Genomic DNA, 20,205 nt, shown 5'->3' with positions numbered 1-20,205 from the left:
AGGAAAAAACCCAGACATTTATAATTGTCTATTCAATGTCTGAGTAGAGGTACTCTCCATTTGTAATAACAGCTGTCTGATTTTCTGAGGCTGCCTTATAATGTCAGAATACAAGGATTTTTAGGAGTTACAAGTGAGATTGTCTGGCTTTCCTAACCCTCAAATACAATCTGCAAAAAAAATTCAAGCAAACTCAGCAAACATCCATTAAACTTGTATTACATGTAAGATGCTGAGCTAGATACTGGGGATAGAAAGCTGAAAAACAACATAATCCCTGGCCCTAAGGAGCTTAGAAAGGGAGGGATAAGACAAGGGCACACTTAGCTCAATACAAGACAGAATGTGATAGAGGCAAAGCTGAAATCTCAAATGCTTTAAGAAACTTGAGTGAGAAGGATCACTTTCAGTTAAGGGGATGAAGGAATCCTTCACAGATGAGGTAATAGCTGAGCTTGACTTTGAAGGATAAAAATAATTCTCAGCATTTCTAGATGACTGGTGTCCATTCCAGGAAAAGCTATAACTAGGAATTCCAACACCTGAGTAAAAGGTAGTCAGGACGTGAAGACCAGAGGAGAGACCTTGGGCTTGAGATACAAACCAGAAACTCTAGGAAACTAGTACTCGGGATGTTACCACTAGCAGATGAAGCAGAGCAAGACTGGGCTGGAGAAAGCTCACCTCAGGTGTGAATAAGTCTCAGAATTATAGATGGAGCCTGCTGGAATTCATCTTTCTATTAATGGGTAATTTATCCTCGTTGTTTGTTCTTCCTTGTTGAAGAGGACCAAGTCATCAGGAAGGTGATGTCATGATTTGCAAGTAATTGGATTTAAGTGCAGGAGGGCTGTGCAAAGTCACCAGCATCACTCTCCTGCCAAGCCATCTGGACAAGTCACAAATGAACTCTGCTTTCCAGTGAGTCCAGTCGAAGCCTACTCAATGTATTACACAACATGAAGCTCATGGAGACTCATTAGAGACAGGAAGCATGCCCCTTCAAATGTATGCACCCTGCCCAGGACTAGTTCCAGTCACCTTGCCCTCGTTAAGGTTGAGTTAAGGGAGAACACTGAGTTAGGAAAGGCAAAATTGAGATCAGCAAGAATTCTAGCTTAACCAAAACACAAAGTAGGTGAAGAGCAATAACTGAAATAAGCTTAGAAAAATTGGCTGGTACCAGACAGAGAAGAAAATGGATCGTCAGATAAATACTAAAGTTTATTTTCAGCACAACCAAAGAAGCTTCTGTTAATTATATTGAAGCGACTTCTCTTGGCACAGAGTGGGAACATGTGGTTCGGTTATGTGGCTTTAACACCAAGTCTAGCAAGGTGACCAAGGATGTGTCCCCAATACTCTCAGTCCTCATCTCCCTCAAGTAGGTGCCCCTGGTTCACTAAAGGGAAGCCCAATGAAAACACTACAATTATAATATATTAAGTTTACTTAGTGAAGCTGTTCACAATCAGTGGATTAATTATGTTGGTTTCTTTTGGACCAAACCTCTTGTCTATAGTGTTGGGCATTGTTTGTGATTGCATGTTTCCTTTTACTCATTTTTCCTTGGCATTCTAAGTGGGAGGAAAGTGAGAACCTCCAAGGCTCTTATGCTTTTGTGCATTGTCATTTTCAGTTGTATTGATAATAAAATTGCCTTTTAAATAGTAAAAAAATAAATAATATATTAGTCCATGAGTTGGAATTGACTAGCTTTTGGCACAGGGGAAATACAGTATAGCAAAGGAAGGAATCAAATATGATGTTGAGGTTTTGAAACTGGATGTCTGGGAGCATTTCAGCACTATCCTCGGAAATAGAGGAGTTGGGTAGAAGGAGGGGTTCTGGCAGGGCAGAGGTTTGATTTTGTACATAGTGAATTTGAAATGTCAATGGAACATCCATTTAAAGGTGTCCAGAAGGTAGCTAGAAATGCAGAATTAAAGCTCAGGGGAGTGAATGGAATGAGAAATACTGAGTTTTCTAAGTAGAGGTGTAACTTGAAGCCATGGAAATGGAAGAAGTTGTCAAGAGAACAAAGCAGAGGGACAAGAGAAGGTCTAGGATAAAGCTTTGGAGGCCCCAAGAGGAGGATCAAAGACATTTGATTTGTCTGGGAGAAAATTCCCAAATCAAAAATATCAGTCTCAGTAATGTATCACATTTCACATCTTGCCTCTGAAATAGTTTACCCAAATGTCATTTCTTCTTAAGAATATGTCCAGACAGTGAAAATCTCTCACCCTAATTGGTATTTTTCCCCTTGCTAATGACTTTTGAGTGCTGAAACTTCTTTCCCATTACTAAACTAAATGGATAAAATGGTCAAGTAGACCACTCACAAACCAAGACTTACAATACATACAAGCTCTCTGGGCCTCAGTTTACTTATCAGAAAAATGAAGGAGGTGAACCACGTGAGCTCTCCCTTCCACCCCCAAGATGCCTACATGCTAAGATAGGCAGAAGCAGCATTGTAAAGACATATTAATGCAAAAGTTTGAGCTAACCACTCTCAATCTCTCCCTTGCTGTACAAAATCACGGAAAGTAATTCTAGAGCTTCACTTCTTATTCTGGAATCCTAGGAAGAACCTTAAAACAACCTAAACAGACCCGCACACACATTGAAAGAAAAGCGTCCTCACTGAGCTGTAAGCATAACCTAGTCAGCTCATTCCTGACAGCCTCAGAAAATAGGCAGATTACTAAAGCCTCTGAAAAGATGATCGGAATGTCTTGACATGTTAAAGGAATTTTTAAAGTCCTTTTGAAAATAACCTCAAGTGCTCCTGGGTCTTGCTCTTTAAAAATTCCCTCACTTGTTAGTGGCTTGGATTTCACCACCTCAATCATTTGCCTTAATGTAAAAGTTATCTCAAGTCTTTAATACAGGAAACATTCTTCTTCCCTAACTACCCTCTAATTTGGTATTAGGGTGACCTCAATAACTTTAACAGCACAGACTCAATCATTCTAATCACCTCCTTTCCATTTGGGGCTCTTTCCTTCCTGCAGTTAGCCAAGAAATGAGGGGGAGTGAAGATCACAGCCCTTGATAAAGGCCTGTATAAATTCCTCCATATTAGGGTAAAAGTGAGGAAAAAAAGGTACCACCAAACCTTTTTATTCATTTTCACCTAATCACAAAAGTCAGGAAGAGAAAAAGAACACGAAGCGAAATAGTCTTTAAAAAGTCCTATCTCCTTTTAATATTTTCACTCTTTTCTTTGAATGTTTCCATCTAATGTTTGATTTTACTGAAGACTGTGAAGCCCTCATATTTAACTTAACACTCTCCTTTATTGGGGTGGGGGGGGTGGGTTGGGAAGGGTAGAGGAAGATGATCAAGAACTGTGATTTCATTCATTTAGGGAATTTTGGAATGGAGGCAGGTAGAATTGCCTGGAGCATTGGGAAGTTAGGCTGGCCATGGCCACACAGCTAGTTAGAAAAAAAGGACTTAAACCAGGTTTTCTTGACTGAGATTGAGGGCAACCTTCTATTCAGTATACCATGCTACCTCTCCTAATTAGTGTCTTACATATGGGAGAAAACACAGTGGACAGAGCTCTGGATTTGGAGTCAGGAAAATGTAGATTCAAATCCAACTTCAGACAATTCCTAAGTATGTGATCAAGGGTAAACCTCTTAACTGTCTATGCCTCAGTTTCCTCCTCTGTAAGATGGGGATAATAATAGCACCTACTTCCCACAGTTGTTGCAAGAAGCAAATTAGGTAACATATGTAAAACTTTTGCAAGCCTAAAAGTACTGTATTAATATGCGCTCATGGAATCATAGATTGGAGGGGACTGTATGGTCATTTAGTCTAAACTCTTTTTTTCTAAGATAAAGAAACTGAGGCCCAAAGAATATGACTTGCCCAAGATAACACAGTGGTTGAAGTGGAATTCAAATTCAAATCCTGTTCCAAATTCAGTCTTTTTTCTATTTTACTGCTCTGTGTTTAGTTTCCAAAATGCTGCTCCAATGCTTCCCCTCTTCCATCTCCCTCCCAAAACAAATATTCAAGCAAAATAGTCCCACATAGAGTGAAGAATCATCTAAAACCCAGGTCACCCAGGAGACCCTATCATTAAAACAAAAATATTAGACAGGAGCATAAAGAGGCAGATAAACTCAACTCTCTTCTTTTTGGAGGAATATCAAGCTTGAGGGTGACCAGTAGGGAGGATAGGCTAGCCTTCCAAGATTCCAAATCACTTCAACTTTAATTTCAGAGAAGCTTTGGAGATGAGATGGGTTCTGCATCTACTCATTCTTGAGTCACTAAGATTTGGACAAATCTTTGGACAATGATTTGAAGGCACATCAATGTTGTGAGTCACACCAAGTAGTCCCACAATTATTTCAAAATTTCAATGCACTAATAAACAATGGAAAGAGACATCTCAATGCCCTTTCACTGAGGAAACTTTTTTTTTTATTCCAAAGACTCCAAAGTAATCAAAGAGAGTTCGAATATCACATAGAAAATAGTACATTGATCAAAGAGTTGGCTTTGCTATTTTCAGGAAACCATGAAGAAGGGTAAGGAAACCATCACAATTACATGTTAAGTTCTAGAAAAATGTTCCCAGTTTTTCAACATTAAGCACCCTCCTAAGCCACAGTAGAAGCTTCAGCTAAGAGTCTAAAATTAATGTTTGAATTCTTCCCCACACTCATGCACATTTTTTCAAGGAGCACTCAAATTCTTCTGATCATCCTCTAGAAACACTCCTTAGCAACCCTCCTGGCAATAAATGCCCCAGAGGGAGGAAGCAATACCCAAGGCAAATAGGTAATGAGTAGTAGTTGAAAACTGAGTTCCATATGGATCATTCCCATGTAGCCTGCAGCCCCTTAAGATTTCCAATTGTTCCTTTAGAATATTATTGTATAGTCTATGGTACAACTCCTTTGTGCCTCCACTCACATTAATCTCCAGGTTAATGATGCTTTTTGCCCAGAGTCAAGGAACTGTAAGTACCACTGACAAGAAATTGTGATTTTTTTAAAGAAATGTATAGGACTTGGTTGGATTTGAGGGAGTGACTAAGAAATAGTGCTATAAACAGGACACTGGTTCCATCAACATAGCCTGAACAATTTCAATAGGTTTTTCTCTTCTCATTCTGGCCTGTCAAAATGATATACTGTTTTATTCTCCAGCAATATCTTCATGATGGAAAGATAGAATTCTAGCTGTCACAGTAGAGAGAAAGCAAGGTTTATGGGATGAGGGAAGCTTTAAATGAACTAAAGCCTGTAGTTCTATCTTGAAGATTGAGACTTAGCAGTCCATCTTGCCTTTGTTGTTCAGTTGTTTTCACTCATGTCTGACTCTTCATGGCCCCATTTGGGGTTTTCTTAAGTAGAAATGCAAAAGGAGTAGTTTGCCATATCTTTCTCCAGATCATTTTATAAAGGAGGAACTGAGGCAAACAAGGTTAAGTGACTTGCCCAGGGTCATATAGTTAGTAAGGACCTAAGGCCAGATTTGAACTCACAAAGAAAAGTCTTCCTGACTCCAAGCCTAGCACTCTATCTACTCCACCACCCAGGTGCCTGTATATCTTTTTGTTGTGGTGGTTTGGTTTGGTTTGGTTTGGTTTTTTGGTTGTTTTTTAATTAATTAATTAATCTTTAGTTTTCAACATTTACTTCCATAAGATTTTGAGTTCTAATTTTTCTCCCCCTCCTTCCCTACCTAGATTTGAACTCAGGTCTTCCTGACTCCAGCCAAGTACAGTGTTCTCTCCAATGCACCATCTGCTACCTACAGAAAATAACCCTTTTTTTCATTTTGGGGAACATATCATCAAAGTTTTATTCAGAGATGTTTGCCTCAGTTTCCTCATCTGTAAAATGGGGGATAATAATAGCACCTACCTCCCAGAGTTGTTGTGAGGATCAAACAAGATAATATTTGTAAAGTGCATGTAGATACTATATAAATGTTAATAAATGTTTACTGATTGATATGAAAGTTTTTGTGTTGTTCTTCCTTCAAACTGCAGAAGCTTTGCACTTCATAGACTTGAAATTAGGAAATCTGAATTCTAATCCCGCCACAATCACTTGGCAAGTATTGACCCTCTTTCAGTCTCTTTCCCCATTTATAAAAGAGATATAATACTAGCACCTTCCTCACCAGGTTGTTGAAAGGATCCGAATGCTAACTACTATTATTATCAATGTACTGAATTTCTAGTGTGAAAAATGCCTCTAGAGAAGCAAGTGAGCAAATCTTTTCAACTTACATATTATTTATTATACAGTTGCCTTGGTCACTGAGTGGCGAAGTACCTTGCCTCTGGTCACATCGGTTATAAAATGTACGTAGCATAGTGGAAAGAATGTGAGATTTAAAATCAGAGGACCTATGTTTGAATCTCAGCTCTGCAGCTATGCTACCTTGGGCAAATCACTTAAACCTCTCTGGGCCTCAGTTTCCTTATCCGTAAAATAGAGAAGCTGGACTACATGATTTCTAACATCCCTTCCTTCCAACTCTAAATCTATGATCCTTTGAACCTGTTCTCAGGGAAAGTCTTGAACCGAGGTCTTGCTGAATATTCAAAGTTAGTTCTCTGTCGCCTAAGCCACATAGCATCTTAGTAATATTCATTATCATATTCAACTCACCCTGTGCTCTCCAAAAAAAAAATTTAAAAAAGAAATAAAAAAAATTTAAAAAGTAATATTCGTTATTGCTTATAATGAATCATTTTTTTAATTCAGAAAGAAGAATTGATAAACCTAAGTAGCATTCTTTACCTGATTTTAACATCCATACCCTTTGTTTTGAACATCGGCTCCTAGATTAGGCCAAACTTTAGGTGAATGCTAAGTATGTTGGATGTAACTGAGAATCTCCATGTCTGCATTTCCCACTGAGTAGAACCAGTCAGAAAATATGCTAAGAACTTTCACAAGAAGTACTTTTTACCACATGTCCCAAATTCCCAGTCTCTGTTTGAACAAGACAAATTGGAAAGTGACAACATTGCTCATAGTCCTTCATCAAGAAACAACTTTACAAAGCACAGGAAGGGAAAGAGAAGAGGACAAATGAAAACTATGGCAAGTTTTCATTATAGAAAATGAGTTCTGTGTGACTCTGAGGCAATTGTCAATAATCCATTACAGGGCACTGACGATAATGTAGCTATTCCCTAATTGTGGATGGCAATTGTCAATCCATTATGTGGCGCCAATGATAATGGAGCAATTCCCTAATTGATAATGAGCTCCTCCGCAGTACTATCTATCTCTCTTTTTCTACAACGCTTATCACAGTCAGACTGACATTTAAACAAAAATATTAGACAGGAGCACAAAGAGGCAGATAAACTCTCAGCTCTCTTCTTTTTGAAGGACAGCAAATTTGAGGGTGATCAGGAGGGCGAATGGGCTAGGCTCTCGAGATTCAAAATAATTTCAACTTAAATTCAGGGAAACCTAGGAGATGGGATAAGTCTTGCATCTGCTCATTCTTGGGCCACATGGATTTGGGCAAAATCTTTGGACAGTACATTGAAAGCATATTAAAAGAAAGAAGTCTTTTTCATGGTTGAAATATTAATTAAATCCTAAGAAAAGGCCAATATGATATATGTCGCAGGAATCAGGAACAGAAGATCAGAATAAAGACTTTTGTCTGGTGTACCAAATATGCAGGCCTTAGCTCACTTTGTGTCAACAGCCAGGTTATTTTCAACATTCCAATGTGAGAGTGAGGAATGCTTCTTTCCCTCTGGCAAGAGCATCATCCAGAGGAGGGGAGGCCATTCTCTAGCCATCTACAAATGGAAAAAAAAAAGTTTTTTTTAAATCCCCCCTAAAGTTTTTAGGGAGCCAAGCATGAATGATGTATTGAGTAGTGCCTCAAAAAATAGCTACCCAGTGGTATCATACATCCGCCAACAAAAGTAATCTAAAGTTAATGAAGGATATAGAGTGTGATATAGGGTAAGATCTGGTAGAAAGAACATTTGATTAGGAGTGGAGTTCTGGCTTTACCAATGACTTGGTAAGTGCCCTGGAGACAAGTCCTCTCATCTTTCTGTGCCTCTTTTTACTTATTGGGGAAGTGTAGGAATGATGACTTTTGTCCTAACTCACAAGTTGTTTAGAGGAACAAATGAAATGATAGCTATGAAACCACTTTTTAAAACATAAGGATCTGAGGTTGGGGGTTTACAAGGGCTTTTGTATTTTTTAAAAGGATGGATACAATGCTGGAGTAACCCAGCAATCAAAGCCAAAGCTAACCTAAATAATTGAGCCCTTTAGTCTATAAGGGATATTGGAAAATTGTGTATTTCTTGGTTACAGATTATCTTGATGTGTTCCGATACATTTTCTCAATTACATATGTTTCTGAGCAATGTATGACTTTAGGAGATCTCTGGAGTATACTAGGAGATTAGGTAAGGATGAAAATGGCTAAAAAAGAGGGGGGGTGCCCTATTTAAAAAAATAGCTTGCACCAAACAAAATTCTCTGCTTTGCTTTTAAAATGAAATCATGTTCCCTATTTAGAACCTGGCCCAACAAGCAAGAACTTCTGCTCTCTACATCAGCCTTTGACTTCCTCTCTGGCTATGGAAATTCCCTGGCTTTCTATGTTTCAATTTTTCCCCTCTGCAAAATGGAAGAAAATACTTGATTTTAGAAGGGAACAACATGGCACAGTCCTTATGCCGGACACCCCACCCCCAGCCCCAAATCATCATAATAGAGACTTGACCGGAGAGATGAGAATCTACTCCTACCATGAGGCCTTTTCTGATCTCTCCAATTGTTAGTTCTTTCTCCCTCTTAAAATTCCTTTTTATTACTTAGTATATCTTTTATTTTTCATTGCTGTTTACTTTTTATAATGCCCTTGTACCTAATAGAACGTAAGCTCCCTGAGGAGCTCCTGCTTTTGCAGCCCTATCATCTAATTCATATGTCATGCACATATTATGCACTTAATGGATTGTTGAATGGACTTTGCCTCCTTGAGAGCCTGGACTCATCAGTGCTGATAGGGAAGTCAAGGGTCCACTTCTGGCTCAGGATCCCTACTGGTAAGGAGCAGCAGGTAGGCCCAGAACAAAGGTATCACCATTGTCAATGGCTGAAGACAACTATACACGAAGCAAAACTGCAAATTGCTTAGACCCAATGAGGTCAAAGTAGCTTGCAAGTTTATGGAAGTCAGCATGTTTCTGAAAATATTGCAGTGCCAGGGCTATTTTCAAAGCCTCCTCTACGCTCTACTAGACCCACCTGTCAAACTGGAACCAAGAACAAATTATGAGATTCTCTTCCCCCCTTCCACCTTCTCTCCAACATCACCTAGCAACGGATTGTGCTTTTATCAGAACCTATCAAGGTAGGAGGAATAAAGCAAGGGAAAATAAAAACCACAAGATGATTTTCTCTTCTAACACATAAGAAAGTGCATGGCAGGTTGAGAAACAATGGGGCTCTCAATGGGAGCTTGTGGAGTGCCTGTGGTTTGTCAGCTAAGCAGTCATGACATCTAGAATTCCTGGAACTGGCCACCTTCATTTAACATGATAGCTCTGTGGCCATAAAGCCTCATCCTAAAAATAACACGTGCATCATGTATCTTCCATGCTGGGCACGAATAACAGTAGAGTGCTAAAGACTGCCCCAGCAGTATCCCTTGAGAGTCATTCATACTGTTAGACTACGAGGGGAAGCTTTGGCAATGTTGCTAAATAGTTCACTGAAGGAGGTTTTATCTTATTTCTCCCCTGTTCTTGGCTGTCACAAGGCCAATGTCAGTGTTATCTTTTCCTAAATAAATTTCAAGCTACTTGAAAACATTTTTTTAAAAAAAATCTTCAAATTGATGTCAAAAACACACAAAAAAGCCTCCGATGATCTTTACCACAGTCTACGTAGCAGCAACACTGTCCTTGATTTGAAACTCTCCAAAGAACAGTTTGACACATATGAATGACACCCTGTAACATAACCAATATTGTTGATAAAATTTGGATTTCTTTGTAACACAAGCCAATTCTGATTTTTAAAATTGCTTTATTCCAAACATTTTGGAGAACAATTTGGAACTATGCCCAAAGGGCTATAAAATTATGCACACCCTTTGATCCAGCAATAGCATTGCTAGGTCTATATCACAAAGATATCCCCCAAAAAGGAAAAAGACATACGTGTATGAAAATATTTATAATAGCTCTTTTTGTGGTCACAAAGAATTAGAAATCAAAGTCATGCCCTTCAACTGGGGAATGACTAAACAAGCTGTTGTATATGATTGTAATGTGGTATTAACTGTGCTCTAAGAAATGACAAGCAGAATGATTTCAGAAAAACCTGGGAAGACTGACAAGAACTGATGCAAAGTGAAGTGAGTAGAACCAGGAGAATGTTGTACACAGTAACAGCAATATTGTTCAATGAAGAACTGCGAATGACTTAACTATTCTCAGCCATACAATGATCCAAGACAATCCCAAAGGACTAATGATGAAGCATACTATAATAACCACCTCCAGAGAAAGAACTACTATTGCATAAATACAGACTAAAGCATGCTATTTTTCACTTTCTTTCATTTTTTTCCTTTTACTCAAGCCTTCTTGTACAAAATGACTAATATGGAAATGTTTTACATAAGTGCACATGTATAACCTATATCTGATTGCTTACCATCTCAAGGAAGGGGGAGGGGAGGAAGGGAGGGAGGGATAGAATTTGGAACTCAATGTATCAGGATGGTGTATGTGTGTGTGTGTGTGTGTGTGTGTGTGTGTGTGCATGTGTGTGCGTGTGCCCATGTGTGCATTCCAATACATTGAGATCTAGGTGGCACAGTGGAAAGAGTGCTGAACTTAGAGTCAGAAAGACCTGAGTTCAAATGCTGCCTGAGAACCTTATCAGTTGCATGACTCCCAGTCAAGTCACAATTTCTCTTGGCCTCACTGCCTTATATAAAATGGGGTAATTATGGCACCTATCTCATAGGCTTATGGAAAGAATCAAAAGATGTAATATAAGCAAAGCGCTTTGCAAACCTTAAAACACTATATGAATCTTAGCTGTTATTATTATAAGTATAAATTGCTTTGTAAACCACAAAACAAAGATACATATGTGTATATATATGTATTTATATATATATTTAGCTATTATGTTATTAAGTGCTTTGTAAACCTTTAAGTACCATGTGAACATTAGCTGGAGTTATTATTATTATGTGTGTAAAGTGCTTTGCAAACCTCAAAGCATCATAGATACATATATATATATAGCTATTTTATATTATAAAGTTTTTTACAAATCTTAAAGTATATATAAATATTAGTCATTGTTATTATTTTAATTATTAATATTACTACATTGTAAAGTGTTTTGCAAACCCCAAGGAGCCATATCAAAGCTAGTTATTATTAAATGTGTAAACATTGCAAAACTTAGCTAAAAAATTTAGGCATTATGATTATTACGTGTGTATATATACATATAGATGTATACAGACACTACAGTGTTAAAATTCAGACTCCTCACAGGCTTTACCTAATTGCACATGCAATGACAGAAGGCATGGCCCAGATTGGACTCAACTAGCCACTATGTGTTTGGTCTGCACATCCATATCTAGCTTTAATTACTTCAAGTACACTGACGGTCAACATTAGACCTTACTCCTGTTAGCTTTCTGTCTCAGCCACTGGGAAGGTCCTAAAGTAATCAAACCACTGATTCTTAACATAAAGGAGAAGAGCCCCATTGTGTGTGTACCTGTACTTCATATATATTTATATGCTGTGCTTTGGGCAGTCATATTATAATGATAGCATTTTTAAGCACCTACTGTATGCCAGGCATTTGCTAAATGCTATTTGCAATTATTATCTCATCCGATCTTTGCAACAACCCTGGGCAAGAGGTGCTTTTATTATCCCCACTTTATAGTTGAGGAAACTGAAGCAGACATTGGTTTAAGTGACTTTCCCAAGGTCACCCATCTAGCAAGCATCTGAGGCTGGATTTGGTCTAGAAAGCTCCTGACTCCAGGCCAGGGACTCCATCCACTGAACCACCTAGCTGCCTGTCATCTTTAGAATTTAAATGCTTAACAGATCTGCAGTCTTGTCGGCTTATTTCCTCCATGAAACCAAATAACAGCTCCTCCACATTTTACTTCATGGCTGTGGCCCAAAAAGTCCATCTCCTGCAGGCATCCAATTTTCTGGTGATGCACTTCTCTACAATTAGCTAGGTTTTTCCCCCTAAGGAAAGACTGCCTGCCTGTCATCCAGGCTGTATATGAAGCCTTGCCAGGTTTATAGGGCAGACCAAAGCTTTTGCTCTGCTGGCATAATCTTTGAAAATTTCAGGTTACATACATGTGGAAATAAGGCGTGTAAGGACTTTTGTGGAAGCAATTGAAGAAGAAAAAGAACCATCCAAAAGACAGGAATAAAATGATAATAAGAAAAACTCACACTTATTGTACTCTAAAGTTTATAAAATATTTTCTTCATTATTAGGGAGGCAGCAGAATATAATGGGAAAGGCAATGCCTCTGGAGTAAGAAGGCCTGGGTTTGAATTCTACCTCTGAAGCCTATTACTGTGTAAGTAGGGGCAAGTCATCAAACCTCCCTAGGACTAAGGCTTCTTCCCATCTCTGCATTACAGGAGCCCTTGTCATCATCTCCTGTTCTTGCCCCATTCTCTAGTCTTTGACAAAGAGAAGGCCATTCTCTTCGTAAAGGCCAACCCTTCCACATACATCTCTGTTCACACTCCCTCTAAAAAACTGCTCCCATAATCTTCATTCATTATCTGCATTCTCTCCTTCCATCTTTACTGGTTCTTTCCCTGATGCCTCCGGACATTCTCAATTTTCCATATCCTTAAAAAAATTCTCTAAATCTCACCACCTCCCAACCTATTCTCCCTTTCTTAACCAAATTCCAACAAAAAACCCTGCCTTTACTCCCTCTCTTCTCATCTCTTTTTAATCTTTTGCAGTCTGACTTCTGACATCGTAGCTCAGCTGAAACATCTTCCTCCAAAGTTACCAATGATCTTTCCACTACCAGATCAAATGGCCTTTTATTAATTCCCATCTTGCTTGCTTTTCTCTGCAGCTTTCAATACTGTTGACCAGCTTTCCTCCTGGATAACCTCTCCTCTGGATTTTCATGGCATTGCTCTCTTCCAGTTCTCCTCCTACCTGTCTGACCATTTGCTCCCGGTTTCCTTTTACCGGACTATCATCCATATCATGCCCTCTGTGAGTATTCCCCAGAGGTCTGTCCTGGGACCTCTTCTCTTCTCCCTGAAAATGCTCTTGTTAAGCTCATCAACTCGCCAACTCCTATAGGACCTGATTTTCAACTCTTTGCTGAGAACTCTAGAGAACTATAATTCCAGCTTCAGCCTCTTGAGTTCTAGTTGCCCATGACAAATTGCCAATTGGATATTTCAAATGGGATGCCTCATAGACACCTCAGATTTCATATGTCTAAAACACAACTCCTCTTTTACCTCAAAAATTCCTTCCTTCCAATCTTCCCTAAGAATCCTCTTCATTTCAGGAACCTAGACTTGCAGCCTCACTGTTATCCTTGACTCCTTGTTTAATCTTTTTCAAACTACATAGCCAATCAGTTGCCAAATCATGGAATTCCTTTCTCTCCAACATCTTTCATCTTACGTCCCCTTCTCTTTACTCACTCAGTTATTGCACTATTTCAGGCCATCATCACCACCCACCTGGTATATTGAAACAAACTTCTTACTGTCCTCCCAAAGACAAGTATCTCCCTACTCCAATCTGTGTGCTATGGAGCTGTCAAAGTAATTTCTCTAAAGCATGGCATCTTCCCTCCACCATCTGCAACTCAGACAACTCCAATGGCTCCTAATTATCTCTAGGACCAAAGATAAACTCCTCTACTCATCATTTAAAGCTCTTTACAACATGGCCTCTTTCCAATTTGAATACATCATTCTCTTCTATGAACTCTATAGTCCAGCAATATTAGCCACCTCACTGTTCCTCATACATATGCTCCATTTCCCACCTCCAGGATATTGCACTGGCTATTCCTCATGCCTAGTATGCTCTCCCTCCTTACCTCAGACTCATAGAATCTATGACTTCCTTTAAGACTCAGTTTAAGTGCCACCTTCTCCAGAAGCTCTTTCCCGGTCTCCTCAGCTGCTCAAGTCTTCACCCCAAAAGTTACTGTAAATAAAGCTTCCTGGAATTCATCTTGGATGTCCCAATGTATGTATATGTTGTTTACCCCATTAAAATATAAGCTCCTTGAGAGTAGGAACTCTTTGTGCTTTTTTTATATCCACAATACTTAATACAGTGCCTGGTACATAATAATTGTTTAACTAAAAAAAAAAAAACTAGGTTTGGGAAGGGGGATGTTGGAGGCAATCAGGGTTAAGTGACTTGCCCAGGGTCACACAATCAGTTTCTGAGGCTGGAATTGAAATCAGGTCCTTCTGACTCCAGGGTCAGTGCTTTATCAACCGTGCCACCTAGCTGTTGATTTTTTTGGTTGATTCATTGGTTGATTGAATTCCTAAATTCCTAAATTTTTAGCCACAGGAAAAAGAATCAACCCCCTTTCAGCTAATAGATGCTCTTTTCCAATATGTAATGATTAGGGCCTTCCCACTGATCAGTCTGTCATCCTTGCTTGGTATGATAGTTTTCCCTCCTTCACATAATGAATGGAATTGAGAACACTAAGAGCATCCCCATTCAGCTTTAATAGCAAAAAGTAATGTTGGGTTCCAAGGTGAGTGAGCCCTGTATCCCAATGCTTTTTATTATTTTCTTTGCTGAATTAAACCCATTAGCCAGGGGACCATAGTATTGCTGCGTAACTCTATAGCATATTGACCTGAATCAAGGTGGTCAAAAAACCCCAAACTTCTCCGAGTAACCCACAGCTGAGTCACAGGCTGTCTATTTTGAATTCAAGCTACCTAGTCCAAAGGCCTTCCATATCAGCAGTTAAGCCCTGGAACCCATCTTCATAAAAATTAAAAATCTACTCCATTCCTGATCCTCTGGGAATCTCCCCCAAATGTATCAGAACCTCAAGAGGAAGGGAGGTGGTTAAAGGAATGAAGCGAAGGACTCAGATCTGACTTACTCCTACCTGTTCTAAGGTTCTTTGAATAGTCTCAGTCAAAGCTCCATGTAATTCCCTGGGTGTAGTCTTGTACAAAAATAAAAATAACCAAAAAAATGACCAGAAGCATCCAAATTTGAATCAGAATTTTGGAACCACATCATGGGTGAGACTTGTGGTCGGATTATATCCTGTGACTTGACATGGCAGTGACACAGACCTCTTACCTAGAGTTTTCTCCATATGCTGTGATTGGGCCCTTCCTGGATTGTACCAAATGGTCTGCAACCCAGACATAGGATCCTCCCACCTCCAAAAAAAATTACAATTCAAGACTCAGTAATGAAGAGGATTTTGAAAGGAAAACCAATTCATTCTCTTGCCTTTTAACTGCCCTCAAGTGTTCCAAGAAGGAAAATCATCCCATTTTTAAAGGCTATTACCTCATAGGACAACGAAGATTAAATGATACTATGTGGACGGAAGGGTTTTGAAAACATCTATATATTTAGAAAAAAAAGACATTGAAGTAAGTAAGGGGCCCATCCTGAGTAAGTCTCATGGAATGGATTCCCAGGAGTGCCATTGGCCAGTCCAACTACCCTACAATAGCATCCTCCCCCAATTCTTCATTGTGGAGTGGAGGTGACCCTGGTCCCTCAAAGATTTTCACCAATGAAGCACAACATAGTTAAGAGGAAAGGGCACTGGCTCTTTGAAGAGACCCAGAACATGATTTCAAATCATACATCTTACACAACCAGGGTGACCTTGGGCAAGTCATTTCATCTTCTCAGGCTTCAATTTCCTAAATTGTAAAATGAAATTATATGGTTCTAAGGCCCTTTCTAGTTTCAAATCCTATTTAAAAAGTTCTGGCAGGAACTATTGATTGGAAAGGTCTCATTCTGCCCTCACTAAATTTGGATAAGTTCATGACTAGGTTGGCCTCAAGCAGATGAATTCATCAGTCATAGCAACTCTCTAACATAAACTACTAAACTGTGGAGGAATTCTTCTTGTGAAGGTAGTGCCCACACCAGAAAAATGACATCTTGGAAAGATTGAAGGTATTTAACGTGGATTTGCTCATGTTCTTTAATGGCTGAGTCTGTTAACAACTCTGCTTGCCAGCAAATTTGTTTCTGTATTTTGCTCAAATCCAGGGCACTGTAGGTTGAACTTAATTCTCTTCTATTCTATCTTTAGTAAAAGTATTCAATAATCTTTAATATACCTAAAACAATAAACTCTGTCCCTAGGTTGGTGATTAAGGCAGGTACCAATTCTTCCCTTCCAGCCCCCCCGCCCCCCAAATTACCATTGGATAAAAGAAGCTTTATTAAGCCACTGGGAAGTAGACTGAGATCTCTAGAGGTGCCCAATTAGCCAATGAGTTCATTTTTTTTCCTCCAAAACCAAATTTCTCTAAAACTCCCAGTGTCTACTAAGATATTAATGAATGCTAACTCTATGGAAAGAAATTCAGCTGATGTTGCTGCTGGCCAACAGAGAAATGTGTGTAGGGAAGACCATTTAGAAAAAAGAAAGAGAAAGAAAGAGGAGAAAAAATCTATCCAAGAGTCCCCAGAAACTGCAAAGAGATCAGTATGTGGAAAAAGTTACCTTGAATGAACTCAGACTTCCTGCTCACAGACGGCAGGGTTCTGTTGAGGCCCAGGATACGGTCTAGGTGGAAAGCAAACACCTCACTCATGTCCAAGGGTCTCTTGAGCAAACCACAAGGACTAGTGCCACAAGAAGGCCATTTGTTCTTTGAGTTCCCCTCCAGCACTAGCAAGCGGGCCCCAGTCTCAGAAGGCAATTCTTGGATATCTCCAATGGCACTGTCAGCCAGCAAACGCATCCCACGGATGTCTTCTTTGCTCAACCATGAGGGGGCACTCTCACTATATATCCTAATATTGCTCTCCACAGTTCTAGGCAATTGGAGGTCTGGTCCCTGGGCCAGTCTCCAGGGACGCCCCCAGCCCCTGTCCACCTGTTCCTTGTGGGGATTGCCAAGGACATCAGTGTCTGCTGCCACTGCCAGCCCATGGGGCTGGATGGATGGCTTAGTCCACATCTCCTGTCTCTGGGTTAAGGAAGCCAGGGTATATTTTTTCCTGCGCTTGGGCTTCACTGTACCTCGAATGTTAGCAGGTTTGCTCCTCTTGGAGCGTAGGGTGATATAGACCACATTTGGTTGCAGGGTGGTCTCATTTCCTTGGCTATCAGGGGGTGCCAGTGTGCCATCCAAGGGTAGCTCCAAAAAGGGTGTCCCAGCAGCATCCAGGTTCCGGTGGGGCCCCTTTTCTGGTGCCCTTCGATGTTGGGGTGACACATGCCCAACTTGGCTCACCAGGAAGCCCAGGTAGAGAGCACAGGCAGTCCCTAGCAATAGATTTCTCCTGGTCCTTGGGCGTCTGCTACTCCAAAGCCTCAGCACCCTCGGGATGCACAAGGAGCAGACAAACCAGTTTATGAGTTGGCCTGGCTTGTCTGGGCAGGTCATTTCTCTGGTGCATCCACATGGTGAAGAGACTTTAAAGCCTGCAGACTGCTCCAGCTGGGATGATACATGCTTTCCAGCATTCAGCAGACCCCCTTCTTTGATTCCTAAGTAGTCTCCAATGAGTAGTGGCGGAAGGAAAGGGCTGGTGATGGGGCTGGGAATGTTTCAATAACTGTGACACTTGGCCACAACAAGACTCTGGATTCTTATCAGCCTCCCCAGGGGAAATGTGATTTGTTTCTGAGAATGAATGGAAACAGAATTAACTGAGTCACCAGCTCAAACCACTCCAGTTCCTCCCCTACCAGAGTGAAGGAGATGAAATTGACACTCTTTTCCTTTTGTAAATATACCCACTAATTGTTGAAAAAACAAAATTGAGAAGAAAGCAAATGAAAAACCCAAGATTCGAGTGCAGATATGACATAAAGCCGTTCTCAAATCCAAGTTAAAATAGAATACCCACATCAAAGAGGAGACCGCCAGTGCCAAACCAGAATCATTTATTTTTGTACTGAATGTGCCTGTGAAGCATTTCTCTTTTTAGTTCCAGAAAGTATATGACACAAGTAATGGACAGTTTCTTTAACGTTGTTTTTTAATGTGTTGCTTGGACACATCTACGTTAGATAATTTGTATTAATTAGGTTTGTAGCAACCACAAGGACTAGTGCCACAAGAAGGCCATTTAAATATAAAAATTTAAATTTTCAGAAGCAAGCAATCTTCATCTGCTGGAACAGAGATTTCTTGACATTTTCTTCATTATCTTACATTAAAAAGAGCTTAGTACTATCTGAAGTCACATACTGATGCCTTCCATAATTAGTAACATTTTTCTTCTATTCAGTCACACAAAAGCTAGCTGATTTTTAAAAATATATTATTATTAATACTACCATTATTCCTTTCCTGTCCTCCAAAAGTACTTTAAAAAAAATAAAAGGGAACATTGGTCTAATTTTCTTTCCATCATTAGGGAAAAAAAGTGATAAGCAGCCTTACCTATGCAGCTGGTCCCATGCTTTGCTCTAGGAAAGTGGAAGTCCCTGACACTAATGCAAAGAACTTTCTAAAGGCTGAAGCATGTAAGAGCACATTTCATGGCCAAGAGTACTCCACATTTCAAATATTTCAATCTACCACAAATACTCCTTAGAAAACTTGCTAATTGGCTATATATAAAAACTAGGCAGGGATACACTCTTACGAGCTTCCTTTATCTTTTTTTTCCCCTTAACATATATGTATATATATATATTTAAAAGACAAAACATCCTTTTTGAATGGTGAAACAAAAAAAAAGCCCAAGGGGATGGATGCACTAAGTTTCATTTGAAAGCACATTCCACCCATTTCTAACTCCTGAGAGCCCTCTAGTGACCTGCTAACAAAAAGCAGGAGAAATCTCAGCCGGCAAAATTAAAGAGATCACAACTATTTTCTAAGCCTTATTGAAGCGTTTACAGGGGAATAAGTGAATTGTTAGGTCAGAAATGTTACCCAGTTCCCTCTGCCATACCCACCTGGTGATGAAGTCCCGGGACTAAGAAGCACAAAGGCTGCCAGAAGAGCTCTGCTCTCCTCATCATCCTGCCACTTTCAAGAGTTACTCTTCTTCCCCCACTTCAGTCCTGGGGAAGAGAAAAAAAAAGGTCCAACTTTAAGTGGGGCGGGAAGACCCAGACTTGAGGAAGAGGTCAGAGAAAATGAGCAAACCATGGAACAGGGAGCTGCAGAGCTGTCTATGAGCAGGAAAAAGGCATTGAGAGTGTGCACTTAGGCACCGGGAGAGTTCACATGGAGAAGTTGGGGGATGTTTCTGATTGGAGACTTTCGAGAGTAGGTCAGTGATTGGTTTGGAGAGTTTGCAGGTCTCAGCACAGAGGCAACAGCTTGTTAACCTAGGGTGTCTTCCAGTCTCCTTTCTTGAGATTCTGTGGCAGATGAGAACTAAGTCAAGAGGATGTTAGAATTTTTTTTAAAAAATAGTTTATGGTAACCGGGGGATGAAAGAATAAATAAAAATCCTTAAGATTAACATAGTGAACATGTTACTAATCATTCCTTATATTTTAGTACAATTATAAAAGACATGAGAAGAATTGAAGAATGCATAGGAAAATAAAATAATCGGCTTGCAAGTGGTAAAATGCCAACAAATTTGGCAAAAAGGCTAAGTATTATTTTGGACTATATAAATCCCTCTTGCTAGTCTGTTTGCCAAATGGAAGGAGGAAGAGGATGGACTCCAATTTTTACAGCAATCAGACTAGCATGTTCCTGTAGGTTTTGGCAGTGAAATCAAATAATCACACGTTGTAAGCAACTGATTTTAACACCCCTTAATTTTAGTACCCTCTGCCTGTCCCACTCCTGGTTTTTTGTTTTTTTTGTTTTTTATTTTTTGCTCCTGAATCTCTTAAAGTGCACTCACAAAAGCACTGTATTACTGTCCAGAGTGAGGAAATCATTCAATTTCACCACTGGAAAAAATATTCAATGCTTTTCAAGTGTGGTTT

The 20,205-nt window shown here is 39.6% G+C and overlaps 1 protein-coding gene across 1 annotated transcript in view; it reads right to left on the bottom strand.

Annotated features, from left to right (window-relative positions):
• Positions 1–19,456, bottom strand: part of GASK1B (golgi associated kinase 1B) — a 45,610-nt gene extending 26,154 nt beyond the window's left edge. The window contains exons 1-2 of the mRNA XM_036764777.1: positions 19,210–19,456; positions 16,795–17,923 (exon numbers count right to left, since the gene is read on the bottom strand). Coding sequence (XP_036620672.1) covers positions 16,795–17,683 — 889 coding nt within the window. The 5' untranslated portion in view covers positions 17,684–17,923; positions 19,210–19,456. The remainder of the gene's footprint in view (positions 1–16,794; positions 17,924–19,209) is intronic.
• Positions 19,457–20,205: the final 749 nt, after the last annotated feature.

The sequence above is a fragment of the Trichosurus vulpecula genome, chromosome 6 (genome assembly GCF_011100635.1).
Source record: "Trichosurus vulpecula isolate mTriVul1 chromosome 6, mTriVul1.pri, whole genome shotgun sequence".
Taxonomy (NCBI): domain Eukaryota; kingdom Metazoa; phylum Chordata; class Mammalia; order Diprotodontia; family Phalangeridae; genus Trichosurus; species Trichosurus vulpecula.
This window is presented reverse-complemented; position numbering and strand designations above follow the sequence as displayed.